Raw genomic sequence first — 20,450 nt, 5'->3', positions numbered from 1 at the left:
GAATCAATTGCTATCTTTGCAGATAAACTAATTAATTTGAACTTTGAATCAAGCCTCGTCATAATTATGTTGAACTTAAAACTATATATATGTAGTATAATCAATTTTAATCTTTTATTTACATGCGTGTACTTCAGAAGACCTACATATAGGCATTACCAGAAATTTACGTCTTAACAAAATAGGCATATAATTATACATTATTTTGTGCTCGCTATTGTCAAGTATATCTGCCTACAGAATTTTTTTTGAAAATATGTCGCGTGAGGGTTGCGACAGCCCAGGAAAAGCTGTTAAATTGTTTTATCGTTCGTTGAATACAGTAAAATACAACGCTATATATAGTTGATACATCGTGCATTGTGCGTCACCCGCGTCAATACGCCGTCAGTATGGATAAAGCTGCTAGCCACTTGTAGACCAATAAAATATTACGGGGAACAAAGTTGTTGTTTAAACACGAATTTTTAGTCATAACTGTTTCCAGGCTACGCGAAAGTCAGATAGGTGCATATACCTTCGGCGGAATACATCAACAGACTTACTGCATGTGCAAGAATATTTAAGCTATAGTTAATACGTGTATTCTTTATTTTTTCTACTGCAAATCATCGTTTAAACTATCTGAATATACGTGCATGCCATCAACATGTCGTAAATTTCTGGTAACGTGCTATAACTTAGCGTCTGCGTCCACATGCTCTTGATCAGTATATTATGTTCAACTATTTATCCGTCATAGTTCCTTGTATCGATCAGTATAATTATGCTTAATTGTTTATCCGTTAACCATTAAACATGCAGGTATTAAGTTTTATGTATTCGCTAGTATACCTGTCTTTGAGTTATTATGATGTATAATTATATCAATGATATCAATTTGGCCAGTTTTTTCTTTTATATCTATCTTTTTTAACTGTTTCTACTTCGCCAAATGAACATACCGATAACGCTACCTTACACTGACGTTACTGCCTTCGCGCCATATGATAGTTTGATTGACAATATTTTTTCATTGGTTAATGTTTTGACGCTCGTTTATTGACCAATCGAAAACGTTCTTATATCCAATTTTGTCCTTAAGATACATTTATAATCCTAGGGTAAATGGTTTAACCCTAGGTTAACCATCCCAAAACGAACCAAAAAGTTTATATACTACAAGATTTCGTAGTTTATTGCTGCAATATTTCTATATTTCAAAGCGTGTTTCTTGTTTACAAAATTAGCGTGTTCTCCAATGTACGTCACTTCCGGTGAAAAAGGGCAACTAGTTCCCACTCACAGCACCTCACGGTCAAACACGAAAAAAGCCAACTTTGAGGCCCGAAAAGTACAATAAGATCAAATTTTCGACTTATCATTCAAATAATCTATCTAAGTAGGTGATGACCTGTTGGATTTGAGACTGTGGTCATTCCCTCGCTTTCAATAAGGATATCTTTGAGTTTGTACTCGGGATCTCTTGGGGCTTTCTTGTATGCGTATTCTTGAAGAAGTCCCTACCATTATTATTTGTTTATCTACTTCGACGTCAACATCAGCCAACCCTCAGGTTTGAGCTAGTTTTCGTAATCGGGAATGGAATTCATCTAAAGTTTCCGATTGTTCCTAGTTAGCTTCACGAAATTTGTATACTTCGTAACGGCGATTCTTTTTGTGGTTCAAAGTATTCCGTAAGTTTTGTTTTGGCACGCTCGTAGTGACGTAGTCATCATCATCGCCTTGTACCATTTAACTGTCGAAATAATTATCTCACGGATGCGGTTTTTTTTGCGACGTTTTTTTTGTCGCTCCCTCGACACAGCTAGCCCAAGCGAAATGTGCATATTTTTGAATACATAGAGATGCCTGCTGAGGAGGCTAGCACTGAGCTCAATGTCTGGGTTGAATTCTGCTATGGTTGTATCGAAAGAGACGATGTCACTGTCCGTATATTTGTACTATCCTCTTGGGCGTTTTGTTCCCGTTATTGTCGTCGCCAATGTCATATTCTCTGTAAATTTTATATAATTCTACAACTTGTAAACCCTTCTACAATACTTTCTTGTACGTTTCTTATCTCTAATCCTAACCTTAATAATTAGTCCTGTCAAATAATGTTAATCATATCTAAATATAGCATGCAATATTCATCTGATCCCAACTATTTTATTGATATTAGTATTATAATTAGTTATTATTAAATATCTGACTATGAGTTATGTCAAACAAGGTAATAGTGTAGTAAGTGAAGTTAATTAATTAGAGAGAAAGTATCGGTAGTGGACTTAGCGGAGCTTACTGCACCGGAAGACGTTTACGAGTGTTCTTTTTCAGACACGTGATTGGTTACTATAACCCCTCCCCCCCTATATAATTGGTGGGACGGTTGAAAGTTTTACAACGTCAAGTCCTGCAGCTAACAATAATATGTCATCAGATATATTTAAAAGCCATAATAAAACAGAACTTGAAAAACGTTCGACGAGAATATCACTGACCAGACAAATTTATCAACTTGAATAAACAGCGAAAATATTAACAGTAACCCTAGCTGGTATAATCTATTGCTAATGCTACTAATTTTTGTGTGCTCTTTTTTGCTGTGATTTTTATTTCGTTCTTGTTCACTAGTTCATTAGTTGGTCTATTATGCAAGTGGTCTACTCCGCGGTTTATACTATTTATAACATAATCATTGCATAAATTCAATAGTCGAAAAACAACATTCGACGTTAAGTGCTAGGGGATTTAATTTGTACTCTTGTGAAGTTTTTAAGGTTTAGCTATAGTGAAGTATTAACTCTCACATAGACTGTGACTAAATGCAGCAGGAAAACGGGTGATTTTACTTCACCTTCACTTCGCCTTTCCGAAAAATTTGAAACATCATCTATCGGTTTATGTCATTTCATAATATAAGCTTAGAGGCTAAGTTCTGGCTAGTTCAAGAAATATAATAATTTGGTTCGTTTAAAATGGCGAGGAGATGTTGCATGCATGTATTTCTAGTATTATACACGCGTAAAAACGCTCAGGTTGATGCAAGTTGTTATGAACGGGATGCAGCAATGTTGTGCTGCCCACATTGTTCAGAGTTGTTATCAATATTGAACAATATTGTTACACCCGATTCAGTTTCAACAATATTGTTCAATGTTGATAACAACTCTGAACAATGTGGGCAGCACAACATTGCTCCATCCTGTTTGTATCAACTTGCATCAACCTGAGAGTTTTTATAGAGCTCACTCGGCCAGCGGCAGCTGGGCTGTTCACTGTGCTGTGTGCCAGTGAACTGGGCTGTGCTTGTCTGAAACTGACCGCAATATGACAATAACTGGACACTCACCTTTCATGAGTTTATTAGGCATCCCAATCGCACTTCCGATTAAATTCCAAGAAACGGTTTGCTTTTCTGAGGAAAGACAATCCTATTTACGAAGTATACTTCTATATCAAGAGACAGCATCAATATCTGTATCTATATATCAGTCATTTAAAATATTTGTTCAGAAACACATTTGTTGTTTCCCATTCATATTGGAAGTCATGGAGTACTGTCATACGTTATGCCTTATTATTACACAAACGCGGTGACAAGAACACAGGTATCAATCCGTATCATTATTATTAAATTCACTATGATTCGATATATATTTCCTATTCGATTTATGGGTATAGTTTGAAAATCAAACTAATGTGAAACATTCTACTGAATTTAATATAGTTAGGTATTATAATTTTATATATTTATCACGGTTAATTCACGATCCTCGTGTGGTTAGGTATCTTTAATATTATAATCCAGTCGAAACTCTTTAATAACTCTTCATAAAATTTAGTTGATAAAAATTTCTTCACTAGGATCCCAACAAAACCTGAAATTAGACTATCTAATAATGCATATATAATGTGAATAAATTTAATATACAATCTATAAGCTTGGAAGTTTAGACAGCTCAATATTTCTGTAAACAGTTATTACTTATAAGTTATAACATTATAAACAAATTTTTCTACTTTACTTTCTTTCCTTAGTTTGTAATTTACATATTACATGTAATGATTTGTGTTGCCACAATATGTGATAGGTTTCATTAAGTACGTTTGACATGCATATACTAAATCCAAACAGGAGATTAGACTATTCTCCTCAAGCCAGGTTTTGTTGGATCATAGTAATTAAACTTTGCATACCGTAAATATAACTTTATATTATACTTTATTTAGACTGACACAAAGTTACGGTCAGTATTATATATAAGCAATGTGGAGTGTATAGCAATGTTGCCCATCATATATATAGTGCACACAATTATAATTGAATTTGAGTAACATATTTTAATCACATCAGATCCAACAGGAAATTTGATTATAATTTAAACTTTCAGTATATAGTATATTTCAGAATATTTCAGCGTATACCACAGTTGTTCATCTTTAAAATTGGGTGAATTAATTTCATTTATATTAAGCTACATTTTTTATCACAATTTGTTTATGTCTTAGGTTAAAAAAAGCTAATTTCCATTTAATACAGAAAATCATGTTAATCTGCTCAGTCAAATATCCATGCATATAAACTACTAAGAAATATATGCACAGTCTTCATTAATCAGTAATAATTAAATAACAGGTAAATACCATTTTACATACGGTACTACTGTATAACCATTTTGCCAATGCCATTTTGCCAATTAATTAATGCTCAGAAAGGTTTTCAAAATAGAAATCCATTCAGAAATCGATAATCAAACTTTTGCTATTTTTTATGAAACTATTCATTTCTTTAGAAATTTATTGTTTTCACATTCAATGAACACCAAAATAGGTACAATTATGGAATACCAGGTCAATATAGTTCATTAATTATGATATAATTATTTGTTATATTTTTATTTGATTCTATCGTTTGATATGTTTTGAGATTAATTGTGAAGTTATAATTCATTTTAATACATATACAAAAAAGACACAGAATGACTATTATAGATACATACATGCATGGCACCATTTGTGATAAGAATGTTATCCCTGTATCTATAACCGAACAGACAACGTACGGTTCAATTATCTATTTATTTTTGTAGTGAAATCAGAAAAATTCTGAAATTAAACAGGCAAATTAATAGTTCTCCCCACAATTTGGAAAATTGTCAAAGTAGAAACTTTGCAGATATCAGGCATGCATGATCCATAAGATTAAGAGGAAATGCTATTGGCTAGCTTATGTATTGCTACAATTTGATTGACAAAATTGACAAAATAAAACAAGAGATTAGTGATTAAATCCGTTAAAATTATCTGTGAGATCATTCCCTGCGTCTGTCCTCTTATAGATCATGGCTCTCTACCAATGAAATTGCTTGAATATTCTTAACGCTTTATCATATAAAAGGGGATTTTACATGGCGGAACAAATCGTCAGGTTGGCTACGCCACTGGCGGCTATAATTAATGATCAAACCGATCATATTTTGAATTGAGATTTCTTTAGAAATATGTATATCGACGAAACTAGATTTTCCATACTAGGCAGATTTAAATGACAAAATAATTGAATGCGGAGTTCTTGAAACACTCTACAATATTAGTAATCTGTCTGTACTGAACTGAATTCAACAGGACTGGTCAGTCTGGTCTGGCCGTATAAAGGGAAGCACGAAGATTTTGGTGCAAAGGTTTTTATTATCGTACATCACGATATTATAAGGAAGATAAATATAAATTATTGAAGTGGAAATTTCAACGACACAAAAGCCATAGAAACAGTCAACTTATCTTGAAGGACCTTTTGCGCTATAGCTTATAGATCATTTTTTTAGATCATTTATAGATAATTAAGATAATATTCCAAAAGAGTATACTTAAATTAGTAAAATTGCCAAGTTTGGATGCGTAATGTTTTACAAATTACAATTTTTCAAAATACAAAGTACAAGTTTTGTATACTTTTGTATTACGCCTAGAAGTGTGTAACTAATTAATTTATTTTAGTAGCTAACACATTTTCGCGCGTACGCTGGTGATACAGAAAATACAAAATTTCTCATGGCTAATTTGCTATATTTTCCGCATTTTGAAAAATTGCGAAGCTTTTCTTCGATGTAAAGTATTTAATTTATCCTTTCTTTCCACAAGGTGTTGGCTTTAACGTTTCTACGATTATGCCTTTTGCTAGCATAAATCGCCCTTGTGCTCGTTGCTGTGACGTGTACAAATGTCTGTACTGTCCTGAGCGCAGATTTGAAACTGCATCGGCACTGATTTGGCATTTGAAGAAAAGCCTAAAACACAAATGCCAGCCGAAGTATACGAAATTCAATTGCCAAAAATGTAACGCGGAGTTCCAAAGCAAACATGGATACATACATCATTTACAACAAAAGAGATTACACAAGTACGACCTTCATCAAGCTGCCTGCTGTGGAAGGTTTCAAGACGTCGCCAGGTTTATTCAGAATGAGAATGCGAATGAGACAGGAGCTTCTCATGTTGTGAAAAGTGGAGAGCTTTCGTATCAGCTTGGTATGACACCGATGCATTGTGCAGCATTTAAAGGATATTCCAGGTACACACACTGAAGAATAATTAATATCATTTATAGACCCTCTGCTTGGGAGATTCGGCAAAATATTTCCGGTATGTCATTACTGAGCCAAACATACAGTACAAAGGTGCGGAGAAAAGCACAACAACTACGTTGTTTAACTATACGCTAAATAAGCTTCAACTGACATTAATCAGCAGGCGTTTCCTTCGCATACCCGCATTTCTCAACTTTGGATTCAGCTATGTTCTCCCGGGTTCCGGCTGTAATTCCTAATCTCCTAGGAACTAGGAACTAGTTTGAGCTAAACAGCCCTCCATACAGGCTCCTCTTTCTGTACATGTCCAGCGAAACCGCAATCTTGTTTCTTCTTGGGCATTACCCGGCTTTTTATACGGAACTGGGAGTTCACTTGCCTATTAACTTACTGCGCATCCAAACTTTGTCCTACTATATAGATGCTTGAGAATAATGCTTTCTTGGCAAGACGGCGATCCAAATATAGCAGACGAAATTGGTCAAACCCCAGTTCACTTGGCGGCAAAATGCGGGAAAGCAAGCAGTCTGCAATTGTTGCTAAGCAAAGGTGGCAGATTTGATTTAGAAGATGACGATGGGAAGATTGCGATGGAATTGGCGACAGATCAGTGCATTGAAACTATTATACAACATGAAATTGCAACAATGATTCGTAAAGGAATATCGAAATTTTTCACGAGAGGAATGGAAGGTTTGCAATATATTCTGTATCTTTATATTAGTAGAGCTATAGCTATATAGCTATAGAAGATTAATGGCAGTGGGGATGCATATATATTATAGATATATTCGTCTTATGTCCGACTGTTTTCTTCGGAACGTTATAGTGTTCCTACGACATGAAAATATTTGAAGCTTGTGTGTTATTGATTGGATACGAAAATGTCGTACGTACCTTATGTAGACCGGATGCCAATCGTTTAAGTAACGCGAATATACTCACTTCCGATATCAACGAGACCGTTATAGGACACGCACTTGCATGGTGTAAGCAAAATATTCATTTTTTTAGCCGAAATACTGCAGTATGCTTGAGGAACATAAAATAACTCATTTTAATTTTACTAGATCGTTTAATTACTTCTATACCAGAACCTTTTTAATTACACAGTAACTGGATCGACATAACAAATAGCTTTGACATAGTTTTCCGAACTTTGCTGTTTCTTTCATAGCGAAAAAGAATTTTTTTCTGTTTTCATGAATTGAAGAATTTAGCCATATGCTGTATTAGTTTAATTTCTATGCAAAACTCTTCGATAATGTCAATATTAAGATATTCTAATAACATCGTACCATTTTGATCCTTACACTGGCAACGGAGGAGATGACAACAGCTACAGTACTGTCCAGAAATAACCTAACAAAAACCGCGGTTAACCTAGTTTAAACATCGGTCTGATCGCGGTCGAACCGAGGTCACGAGGTCGAACAACCGTGAAACGGAGGTTAAACCTCGGTCTTACTCGGTCTGACTGACATTTCTTAAGATTTTTTCGATTTGGTTCTTGTGTTGTCGATTTAACATTTCTTTCGGCAGCAAACAACCACTGCGAAGGTCGAAATTCGTACATTTTTATTACTAAATACATTGTTTCTCTTTTCGTAACAGAGTACAACTTTCACAGTCATGCTGAAGTTACCGAAATTGATGACGAAAGTTCTTCCACTGAAGACAAAAATACTTTTCCTGTTTCCCATAGTGACAATGGTATTGTGCAATGAAACTGTAACAACTGCTGAAATGATAAACCGCGTAGTGTGAATATTAATTCTTTCAAGAGTTTTTCCTGGCGAATTTATTCGCGTAAACTGATGAAAAGTATGAAGCGATTCTACTTTTTCACGGCGAATTCTTTCGCAAACCAAATCACAGATATCGCTTCGCGTCGCGCGACTATGTGTAGTAGCGGTATACAGTGGTAGTAAATGAGCAGCGACTATATATGGTACGGCTACGAGTATACAAAATTCGTCATTTGTTTCTCGCGCAGCACTAGTGCTCTGGCTTAGCAATCTGACGAAACTCGTGAAATTTGGGTTTTAAATACGAATTCGTCAAAAGCTCGTTCTTAAAAGCTCGGCGACTACGAGTTTTAGCTGATGGCGTAAACAAACAACACGCGAGAATGACGAATGTCTTACTCGAGGTCGTATTCCCAGTTACTGCTAAACGGGCTCCCTAATACAAGTACAGTAATTACTTGCACGATCCCATAAGAGGGCTTATCTGTTGTAGTGTTGTTTACAATTAATTTACTCCACATAATTATAGCAAGTTTAGCAATGTGTCCAGCCGTCCCTTGCCCGATTCAAGATTTCCAGGCTGTTGCTGAGGACAGGAGTGATGCAAGCGAAGACTCTTCATGTAGCGTGTCTGAAAGCAAATCGAATGTTATCGTGAAAATTCCAGATTGTAGCCAAGGTACTATCACTACATTATCACCGCTTTTGATTATCACCACATTTTAGCCGTATGTTGCTTTAGTGTTGTCGTTTTGTTTAAATTTTTCACAGCGGACCGGATAGAAAATTCCGGCCCGCTGTGAAACGCTTCTCAGCCAATCAGATTCATTTACACACTTAAAAATAAAACTATTAAAAGATAGGCGATCACCTATCTTTTTTCTGATTGGTAATATTTTAATACTCACTCAAACTAGGCTTTAGTATGAGTAATCTCGCATAGCTATTCCATGAACATAACAATGTTTTTGCTTGACGAAGGATTTAATTTTGAATGTTATGCTTTAAGTTTTGGCACTGAGGAAAAAATCTCTTTGATTAGTAGAAATGCAATTTCTTATACTCGATGAGTATATGAGAGTAAACTTTTTGAAAGGGCGTAAAATTTATGATGATATAGAAATCATGTATATTATGTAGCTACAATTATCCTTATATAAGATTTGTTTGTAGAAGCCAAGTACGTTTTTGACACTGTGTATTGTCTTTCAAAACTCTAGTTTCTCCCAATATCTTGCCATGTGAAGTAATAGCTCGGGGTCAAAAAGCCATCAACGCCTTCAAGACAGCGTTACAGGAAGGCACATCGTCTGTTTCGAGGTTGAAAATAATTGTCGTTGGGGATGTTCGAGCCGGAAAGACAAGTTTAATTAGATCACTTAGCGGACAGCCGTTCGTAGAAACCCGGGAAGAAACCCACGGCATTGCAACGACGTCTCTCGTTGGATCTATTGTGCAAAATACAGAATTAAATGTTCCGTGGAAACTTGCTAATAGCAATGATTCTCATCTTGACGAACTCATTGCCCGAGTTGTGTCGGATACTTTGAAAGGAAACATGGAAAAGAATGAAATACCTGGCCGACGTGTACCTGAACTCCCGCCATCTCCAACGGAATTTAATGTCAATCAAATCCTGACACCAGTGGCCTCCACTGGTCAATATTTACCTATACCAACCCGGCAAGGGACGTGTTCGGAGGTATTAATAACAGACCCTTCAATTTCTGTGGAAGGTAGTCCACGAAAATTACCTGCGTCTCTCATCGCCAAAAATCTCTTAAAAAAAACGAACGAAAGTGAAAGCGTTAAAGTAAATATTTGGGATTTTGCTGGTCATCACCTCTACGAGCCTATGCACCATTTATTTATGAACAACAGAAGTTTATATTTAGTGGTCTTCAATTTGAAGAAGATGGTTAAATCGCCTCAAAATTGCCTTTGTCGTATACATTATTGGCTGAACTCAATTGCTAGTCACACATCAGCATCAACTCCTGTCATTCTAGTCGGAACGCACAAAGCGAAGTTACATGTAAGTATGATTTTTGGTTTTACCGATGGGATGAAAGAAGTGCATGGTAAGGCCCATATGCATGTCGTCCGCCAGTTAAAACTTTTCTTATCGAGTGCCAGGTCAAACTTTTCTATTACCAAACCCAATTTTATAGTTACTGGCATTAACAATTCTCTCCTTACTTCTGGGTCCTATTCTTTATATGAATTAAACACTTTTCTTTAATTTATTATTTGGATATTTCTGCATTCAATACAAGTTAACCTATTGAACTCATTCTCCAAACAAAATGAATCAAAGTAAGAGTATTTGCTGTTCAATATGTGACCATGCTTTCTGAGCAATGATGCCAGTATTTAGATATCATGCATGCCCATGCCTCCCAGGGAAACGTTTGTGCGGTGCATGTTTTCGACTGGAACTGACGCGAAAATAGCGGAATAAGGCCCTTAATATTCCTTGTTATATGGCATCGATTCTTGTGACAGCTATATGACGGTTTCCTTGCGACATCATGCATTCACAAGATTGTAGACGTTCTATATTTGAGCAATTGTTTATTGCATCAGATCACAAAGAAACTAAAATGTTGTTCTGATATTTTCTCGGCCGTTTGCAACGTACATTGTTCGGATCAAAAAGAATCACTTTTCCACCGTCCATGGACTCTTTTTTCACCGCCATTAAAATGAAACAATATTTTTATTCTTTAATTAAGTTTATAAATTAATTATAGTTGTAATAATAATCTTTGCTTCTTGCAGAACCCAAATTACATCAAAGAAGCAAACAAGCTTTGCGAAAAGCATTTTGCCTCAATGTTTGGACAGCGACTTGTAAGGGGTTTTAACGGAGAACTCGTTTTTGCCGTCGAGAATTCGGAAAGCGAAGAAGACGAAGGGATTACCGATTTGAAAAATGTGATTAAACATGATGTATTAACAAATGATTTGTTTATAAATGAAAAGTTTCCCCTCAAGTGGCTTCACTGTGAAGAGGAAATCATAAAGCACCGACAAAATGCGGATGCTAATTTGTGTATGACGTCAAATGAACTTAAGAAGTTGTTAGAAGAAAGATGTATGGTGAAATTCACTGAAGAAGAATTTTATTCCATGATATCTTTTTTTCATGATAGTGGTCTAGTTTTATTACCAGGTAAGTGGATAGAGCACCATCTCATGCACCCTACCAAATTTTAAAATCTATACATGTGCAGTTATACTTTATAAAATAGTAGCTAGTTATTATTATTAGCTATATAATTATAGGAAATTTGGGACAATGACTATGTAGGATACATATATTATTTTCTCTCAAATTACGCTTTTTTTACATTCAATGTATAAAATCCCATTGCCATAGTTATTTTACACAATCATACAGTACTGTCCAGAATTAACCTAAAAAGATCAAACCTCGCGATCTGATCACGGTTGAACCGAGGTGAGACGGAGGATAAACCTTTTTTTAAACTGAATATTTTTTCGATTTGGTCATAAAATTTTGTTCGGAAGGTATTTGAAGGTAAAGGCAACCGCAATCGTATTTTCTCCCTTGCGGTCGTTTCTATCGTTCGACCGCAACCACAGTGTTAGGTTATTTCTGGACAATACTGTATCCAGTAAATGCATTTTCACTTTGAAAAATGCGATCATTATGGACAGATAAACAAGACAAAATTGCATTTTTCATCAAAAATACGCTCGCCTCAGGCTACTTCCGCATCACACATCGATCAGCACGAGGTCTTTCGTTGCACTGCCCTATATATAAGCGTCCTGGTCGCTCAGTGCGAGTTAGCCAATAAAATCCTTCAACGTTAAAACCCACGCACAGCGTACGGAAAGCTATAACTGTTGTTTTGTACTTTAGTCACCTCTCAAACTTTCATCTTGCTCGCGACGATCTTTCTGTTTCAAGTATATTCTGCAGATTTTTTCCTTAAAATACACTAGAAAGAAATCTGAACTAAACTTCCAATATTACGTGGTGAATAGCCTCCTACCACGCACCAACTCAGAGCATGCACTGATTGTCTGACATTTCTACTAATGCATGTTATTTTGCGGGATTATAGGAAATATGTGTGGCGTTAAAGAGGACTCTTTGGTTAAAGATTTAGTGATTTTGTCTCCACAGTACCTAGTAGACATAATGACAAGCATTCATGACGCCCCGAAAAACCGATCTCTCCAGCGTCAGTTCTCAGACGAATTTGGAAAGTTGCAATCGGAAGGTCGAATCGATAGCCATGTTCTAGAACATATTTGGAGGGATAAAAAAGTCGAAGGAGAGGTTCTTGTTGAATTGTTGTCATGTTTCAATATTCTCTACCCAATCAGTAATACGGATTTAAAAGAAGAGAAAACACAAGCGAAAGAGTACATAATACCTTGTATGTTGAAAAATAAATCCGAGGAACAAGATGATCAGCGATGGATGAAAGCTTGCGAAAAGTGGAAAAACGTTACCGATGAAGAAGACAAGTTTGTGTTCGATTTTGGCCGCTATCTTCCACCAGCATTGTTTGACTACTTGTTAGTTCACATTTATCGCCGAACCTGCTTCCAGAAAGGGTTTGAACCCATCCTGAAAAGACGCACAGCAATTTTTTCGATGTCCAACAAATTCCTGTTTCGCTTGAAGTTGGTGCTAAAAGATTGCCAAATCTGGGTTCAATCCAGGTTTGTTTACTTATTTGGTTTGTTTATGCATTGCCTATAGTTACGACGTCATCATTACTAACCACTTCTTCAAGGATAAAACAAAAACATAATTCTTCCTTTTGCCCTTCCCAAGGACTTCCCAAAATTTCTTAGTAAAATGAGTACGATGTAGCAGGCATTTAATTGGCTAACACGCCTGCATTCAACCCGCATATACTCAGTTTTTTTTGCGACGAAATTTAAACAAAACCAAATTCTACTAAATAAAACTGCGATAATAATAATAAATTATTATGATTTATACGTTATGATTTCGCAAAATTAAGCTTTAAATAGTCGTCTCGAATCGGTTCACCATCTGCCTGGAATATGCAAGAAAATGTCTCGACGTCAAATTTCATATGATATCCAGATAATTTTACCACCGCAACTAATGACGGCAAATCGATTGAAAAATTATTGTGCTTAATGTGCTTGTAGCTATTCATATAAAATTCACATTTTTTACAGCGGGCTAGACAATTAAGAAACACTGGCCCCGTTGCATGTGGAACACTCCTCCGCCAATCACGTTTTTTATATTTACACAGTTAAAAAAAATAGATTAATATGTTCTGAGGTTGTTTACTTGCTTCAAAAGCCCTGAAATCGGGCATAACTATACTAGAAAATTAATCTGAAGATATTCTCTCTTCATTTCAGGTGTCAAAAGAATGAAAATTTTCTTGACTTGGCACGTATGCTTAAAGAAATGGTATACGAAATATCACAACAATATTTCAAGTATTTGAAGTTCGCATTTGGGCCTCCTTGTCCACGAGAAGATTGTCCAGGCGCCACGTTCCATTATGAAAGCATACAGCGACCTTGTGAGTCGGGTTTTGAATCCGGTGATGATGCAGCGGGTTCTCAATCCAGCGACGACGAGTCGGATGAGAAAACGGACGTGATTCCTGAAGTGAACGATTTTCCTGTGGACCGCCAAAATGAGCGACGATGTCACGTCATTCATTTGAATCTAGATTCGTTTGATCCACCTTATTGGTGTCAAGAGGTCGATATAAGCGAAGACTTGAAGAAGTGGGATCCAACAATAGTTGCTCTAGATGAGGTAGATAAAAATATTTTCGTGATGGGATGTGGTTAATTACCCATCTTCTGCGTCCCGCTGCATGTCAAAATCCATTCTATGAGCTACTATAACCGCGCTATAATAATATAAGTATATCTTGACTGCGAAAATTAACTTTATAAATTTCCCAGTGGATATGACTTTCTGCTACAAAGATATTAATAATTTAGCTGAAATACAGCTCAAACCTAAAATATAAAATGATATTTCTGAATATTTACAGGATGAAAATGAATGCGTATCAAGCCAAGAGAAAGAAATAAATGCACCAAATTTTTATCAAGGTAAGCCGGATAATTATAGCCTTTTATTTTTTGTTTGGGGACATGTCGCAGTGCTCGGAGGCTTTCGTCGAATTGGATAATGCTTTTCTATGCTTTCTAAAGAACGAAGCTATGCTATTGGTTGAAACAGAAATGTATTGTAAAATTCAGCCATTGAAAATCATTCTTGCGAGGAGCTGCGACCCTACCCTTTGTTTCAGCACACAAGTCAATCACCTTAGAGACCGGCCTGCTGTTAAACAATCAATTAAATCAACACAATTAGAATCTAGAATCTATGAAACTCGTTCCTTGCATGCGAAATGACCGCACCGTCACTGGCGTCACAGACTTCGTAACAAGAGAAGCAGTGGAAAATGCAGGCGAAATTCGGATTTCAAATACAACGCATACTCAAATTTTGGATTAAGATTATTAAATGAATTTTTACAATCACCGTGTTTTATACCTTTCTACGTCTTTTTGAATCACTTTTTCCAGCAGTATGTGTTCAAGAATGTTGTCTTCAATTGGTTGCCGAAGGCCTGGGTGGGCACTGGAAAGAACTTGGTAGAAAGTTACACGTAAAAGAAGCGGAAATTGAAAATATCGATGCTGACTTCCTCAAACAACTAGAGTGTGGTTTTCAGGTACTTTTGAAGTGGAAGCAACGTTTTGGCACTGAAGCGTTGGTGAGCGAATTGATCAATTCTCTTAATAACTTGCCATTAAAAGAGATGGCCGATAAGCTGCGCGAACACTGTTTGGAGACTCACGACACGACATTTTTACCATGAATTTCAAATTTGCCAAAACGGCTGAAGTCTTTTCAAACTTCCATTTCTAATGCCTCTGGCATTTATTGCATGGCGTTATACTTCATTGCAAGGATGTATTCTTTTTACATTGGAGATAAAATGCCCGTAGATATATATGTTTAAAGGTTTATCTTCCTAAAATAAAAGCAATTTGATTCATTTTAAAAAATTCCGTTATAATAATTTTTTAATAGGAATTTTGAAATGTTTAGCTATATATAAAGGTATTAGTATGTATAAAGTTATGATAAAGAAATGCCATCAATTATTTGTGACTGCATGAGTTAGGTTTGTGGAATGTTAAAAGTTTCAGGTCTTTCATGTCAAATTTTTCTATGACAAGTACACTTGTTCCAAATCTTGGGCGTACAGACGAACAATTAAAACTTGTTACATAACTTGTTCGTCTGTAAGAGCCTTTAGTTTTGGGAAATATTGCAGGATATCTATGTTTCACCAGGATTCTGAAATAATTTATTCCCATGCTTTTTGAACATTTCAAGCGCTCCCTCTGACCCAATTTTGTCCCCCTCTAAGGAACGTAGTTTGTAAATCGAATTGTATTGTCCTTACCATGACACGTTAAACAAAATTAAAATCTCCGCGCGAAATTTCTACCCTCTGCGCTTCACACCCGCGTGCATGGAACTAGTTTTATACCATTATGACATTAGTCGTTATTCAAGATGGCAAGAATGAAAAATTGACTGCAACTGTCAGGTATGAGATGTCTATTCGATTATTTCCCAATTAATAATTAGTTAAAAATTAAACAATCCCTCCCTCAAAATTCTACACGCTTTTGCCCTTCTAGGCTGGCTTCCGCTTTTAATTTTTTTAATTATTTAAAACATGGGTCAACAAATGTATACTAAAATCACATGTTGAAAACTAAGTTTTTTCGATTTATTCACCTAGCTTTTTCAGATATGACATATTTAAGGATTTATAATTTTTTTGCGTGCGCGTGCGTAAGAAAAACGCGTATATGGAAAGGAGCTCTTTTCATGCCACTTTGCGTATATGAAAATGACCTCTTTGGACTTGCAATTACTCTTAAATATTTGACAAGTGTGCGTTTTGAGTGAGCGTTTTTAAATGAAACGTTTTAATAAATTCGTTTTTAAATAAGACAAAACGCCTGTTTTAGCGTTAACTCCGACGTGCCGCGCACGTGCCAGTCCTTCAATATAAAGCTTCTGAACGTGAACATAAACAAAACAGTTCATATTCATTTAGATGCCTTGCGAACCTAAATGTTCGATCGCGAAATTCAGAAGCACATCGTACTTAAAAAAAAATATACAAGTTCAATTGTTCCAAAATGTAAATAAACCGCATGATACATTCACTTTGTCTTGCATTTTGCCTTTGGAATTTGCGCTTATACAGTTATATTAAATCTTCAATCCTGTGCATACTGCGACGTGTCAACGCGCCCATACACGACCACATCTTGTTAAATGGCGGAATTGCAGCGATATTGTTAAAATAGGACAAAATGTAGCTACATGTATTAAGAGGATATTTTTTATTATGTCACGTATTTTGGCGGGAAAACGCTCAAAACCTAAAATCTTTTCGGCGTACCGCTCAAATTTATTTTAAATTTATTCTTTAGATTATGTTGTGAACTAAGTTTTGAACTGTATTTGGTGAATGCAAAACACAAACAAAGGAGTTATTAGAAAATATAATTCGGCTATCAACATTGTTATACGTAATGTCAACGCCATTATAACGGAAATGAATACAAAAGAAGCTTCGATTCAAGCGTCATTGTCTTCATTGCGTATCCCGAGAAATCTTTTCATTTTCACAATATCTTGAGATTATACACTAAACATACTTTGTGGATGCTTTTCAGGTTTGCATAACATTTCTAATGTTCAAAATTTTAGTGCTGTTGCATGAAGATATAACTGAGGTAACATAGAAAAATATCTCCTCTTAAATAATACCCCAATTAAATCTAAACTTAATCGAACAGCATCAAAAGAACGCTTTATTTGTTTTCTTGGAGGAGTTGCCGTATCATGCGAGCGAAATCGAATCGTGCATCGGAAAATTAGCCAAAGATGTGCACCGCAACCTCGTGGGAGACAAGACTGGGACGTAGATAAATACGGTCACATACACATTCCAAATACTAGTGTATTTCGCGCCAAAACAGACTTGCGACGACGAAAAAAAATTTAAACAAGACGCCTGTTCTGGCGTTAACTCCGGCGCACGTGCCAGTCTTCAATATAGAGCTTCTGAACATAAACAATACAGTTCATATTCGCATTTAGATGCCTTGCGAACCTAAATGTTTGATCGCGAAATTCAAAAGGACATTGTACTTTAAAAAGTATAGAAGTTGAATCTAGTATAGATGGAATTCGCGCTTATATAGTTATATTAAATGTTCAATCCTGTGCAAACTACGACGTTCAACGCGCCCATACACGACCACATCATCTTGTTAAACGGCGAAATAGCAGCGATATTATTAAAATAGGACCAAAATCTACATGTGTTAAATATATTCTTACCCTAATTCAATCTAAACTTAGTCGAAAAGCATGAAAAGAACGGTTTATTTGTTGCTCTTGGAGGAATTGCCGTATCATGCGAGCGAAATCGAATCGCGCGCATCGGAAAATTAGCCAAAGCTAATGTGCACCACAACTCTTAGCAGATAAGACTGGGACGTAGATAAATACGGTTACATACACATTTTAAATACAACAATGTTTCGCGCCATTCAGACTTGCGACGACGAAAAATAAAAAAAAAAAAAAAACCAACGAAACAAAACCAGGGCGAATTTTCAACTCCGTCGCTGACGCCGAAGTAAAAAGCCGAGGCGAATTTTCAACTCCGTTCCTGACGCCGGAGTAATAAGGTAGTTCTAAGGTTACTTGACTTTTGACACTATTTATGCTGTTTTCAGAGATTTTTAACTGAACAAAGTTCTAAAATCATACACGAAATCTAGTTGCAATGTTTCTGATTCGTAGTTACACCTTATAAGTAAAATAGTGAATTATAACGACTGTGAATTATAAAGAATCGTGTTAAAGTACAATATTTGGACAGGGCTTGCGATGCACGGCAAAAAACTGCGACAAAATTTGCATAATATGGTTAAAATCGTGTTTTAGTGGTTTACCTATTAGCAGTTTTCCTGCATGGAATGGTTAATATTCATTTTCTTATAAAATATATGAAACTTAGGCTAATTCATCCTCCAGTGACCACCCCTAAAAGCAACCATTCTGAACGATATAGACAATTCAGAAAGACTGTAGCTTTGATAATTCAGGATTTAGAGGTGTGTGTGTGGTCATTCTCAGGACTTTCGTCCCGGATTCAGATTTTGGTACATATGCCATGTTGACCGCTATGGTCATTAATAATTTTTACCCTAAAACAATTGATATAATCTGTCCTAAATGAAATGCATACAAACTCCTTTGCAGGTCCTAGACTAACAAAATATTTTAACGAATTTGATCAGTCATCGTTTGTTTATTTTGTTAGCTAATAGCATTTTAGCACGTGTCTTAACCTAGCTAATAGCATTTCTTCAATCCTATAGATTAGGTACGCGTACTCGATATTTGCAAAATTTGACGTTAAAGGACTTTGGCATAATTTTTTTTTAGTTAGTTTCCAGTATAGAAGGTATTAGTTTGCAGAAATACTAATTTTATAAATATAAAACGATGCCAAGTAGGAAAAAACGAACAATCTTTCCGCTTAATCTTTTCTCCAAAAACAGTGCAAGCAGTGTCGCTATGAATCGCATTAGAGTCCACATAATGAAGACAATCGGCACAAATTTCGATCTATTCGAAACCAATGAAGAAGGTTATAAAAGAGGCTAAAACAGTATTCGTAGAGAAAGCACTCTCGTCAAAGAGACCAAAAGACGTATGGAAAACAATTCGTCGTATATTGCATCCCAACCCTCAATCTCTGCGAATCAATTAAATGAACATTTTGCCTCAACAGCCATGAGCGCGTCGCAGCCTCGACACCACTAGAAATAGATGATTTGTACTCATTTTTAACCTCATTACCACAGGACTCAAACTCGCCTTTACAATTCCGCTAAGTTACTCATAGGGATGTGTTGAATTAGATCAAACAACTAAGATCCGACTGTTCTACTGGCCCGGATAATAACCTTTGCAAATTTATTAAACTTGTCGCAGATTATCTCGCGTCTCGAGCTACCCATATAATTAACAATTCCATCGGAAAGAAAACATTCCCATTTTCATGGAAAACTGCCTGCATTAGCCCAATACCTAAAGTAGACGATCCTTGTGGAAACGGTCATTATCGGCCAATTTCATTCCTGTCTGTACTCACAGAGGTTTATGAGATGTTACGCAAGGCTTTATTGTGTTTAGATATATGCATGTAAAAATAGAATAAATAGCTGTAAAAATAGGAAAATCAATAGCATGACAGGGATTAGTGATTAAGTTTTGCAACAAGATGCCTGAGTAAATATAATTTCGGCCCATTCGCAATCATTAATCACATTTCCTTTCATGCATGACATTTCGTGGGATTGAATAAAGTAGTAAGGTGAAAATATCAATCATCCTGTCAGAACGTGCGCATCTGGATCAACAGTCGTATGTCGTTGCCAAGTTTAACTGTCATAATTGAAAATATGCACGCTTGAGGCAGCTGCGAAGCTCTTATGTCAATCAAATGTGTTTTTTATAATGCGCGGTCGAGCATTTTAAGGGTTACGTCAGAGAAAGTTTAATTCGATTAAGATAGTAGAATAAATAGTTAAGTTATAAAATAAGGTTCACAGAAACAATGTTTGATAACTTTAATGCTTGTTGAGGATAAATATTTTAAGTTGTGTACATTTGAAAGTATTGATCGATAGAGCTAAAGACCAACTCGACTAGTGCGTCAACGCCTTATACAAACGAGATATGAGAGCTGGAACGAGCTTCTAACGCCAACCCCCATTTCTAACTAACAACGCTGATTAGTTGGATAAGGATCAGCCCACTCTGGTTGATGACGTCTGCAAGTTTCCCTCAACCTTTACTATAAAAGGGCGTGCACAACACACGAACCTTCAGTGGACTAGCGGAGTAAAAAGCATATGAAACGTAAGGAAGCTCAACCTGACAGAACAGACAGCCAAGACAAGAACAGAAAACGACGAAGTTCCGAAAGGACGAATATTTGAAGAGAAGAGAAGAAAG

The 20,450-nt window shown here is 36.0% G+C and overlaps 1 protein-coding gene across 3 annotated transcripts; it reads left to right on the top strand.

Moving 5' to 3' along the window:
* Nucleotides 1-3,243: 3,243 nt before the first annotated feature.
* Nucleotides 3,244-15,365, top strand: LOC114515542. 3 transcript variants are annotated; one of them, XM_028534817.1, is made up of 11 exons: nt 3,244-3,593; nt 6,127-6,556; nt 6,994-7,265; nt 8,187-8,285; nt 8,850-8,999; nt 9,541-10,355; nt 11,102-11,495; nt 12,418-13,024; nt 13,709-14,117; nt 14,362-14,422; nt 14,903-15,365. In XM_028534817.1, exons 2-11 carry the CDS (start codon nt 6,153-6,155, stop codon nt 15,196-15,198), a joined length of 3,507 nt encoding a protein of 1,168 aa, XP_028390618.1. In that variant the 5' UTR covers nt 3,244-3,593; nt 6,127-6,152; the 3' UTR covers nt 15,199-15,365. The 3 variants fall into 3 exon arrangements, with proteins under 3 accessions (XP_028390618.1, XP_028390620.1, XP_028390619.1); XM_028534819.1 differs by having other exon boundaries at nt 3,245-3,593; nt 14,906-15,365; XM_028534818.1 differs by lacking the exon at nt 3,244-3,593 and having other exon boundaries at nt 5,992-6,556.
* Nucleotides 15,366-20,450: the final 5,085 nt, after the last annotated feature.

The sequence above is a fragment of the Dendronephthya gigantea genome, unplaced genomic scaffold (assembly GCF_004324835.1).
Source record: "Dendronephthya gigantea isolate DGI-Jeju-01 unplaced genomic scaffold, DenGig_1.0 000004F, whole genome shotgun sequence".
Classification (NCBI taxonomy): Eukaryota; Metazoa; Cnidaria; class Anthozoa; order Malacalcyonacea; family Nephtheidae; genus Dendronephthya; species Dendronephthya gigantea.
Note: the sequence above shows the minus strand (reverse complement) of the source record. Positions and strands in the feature narration are given on the sequence as shown.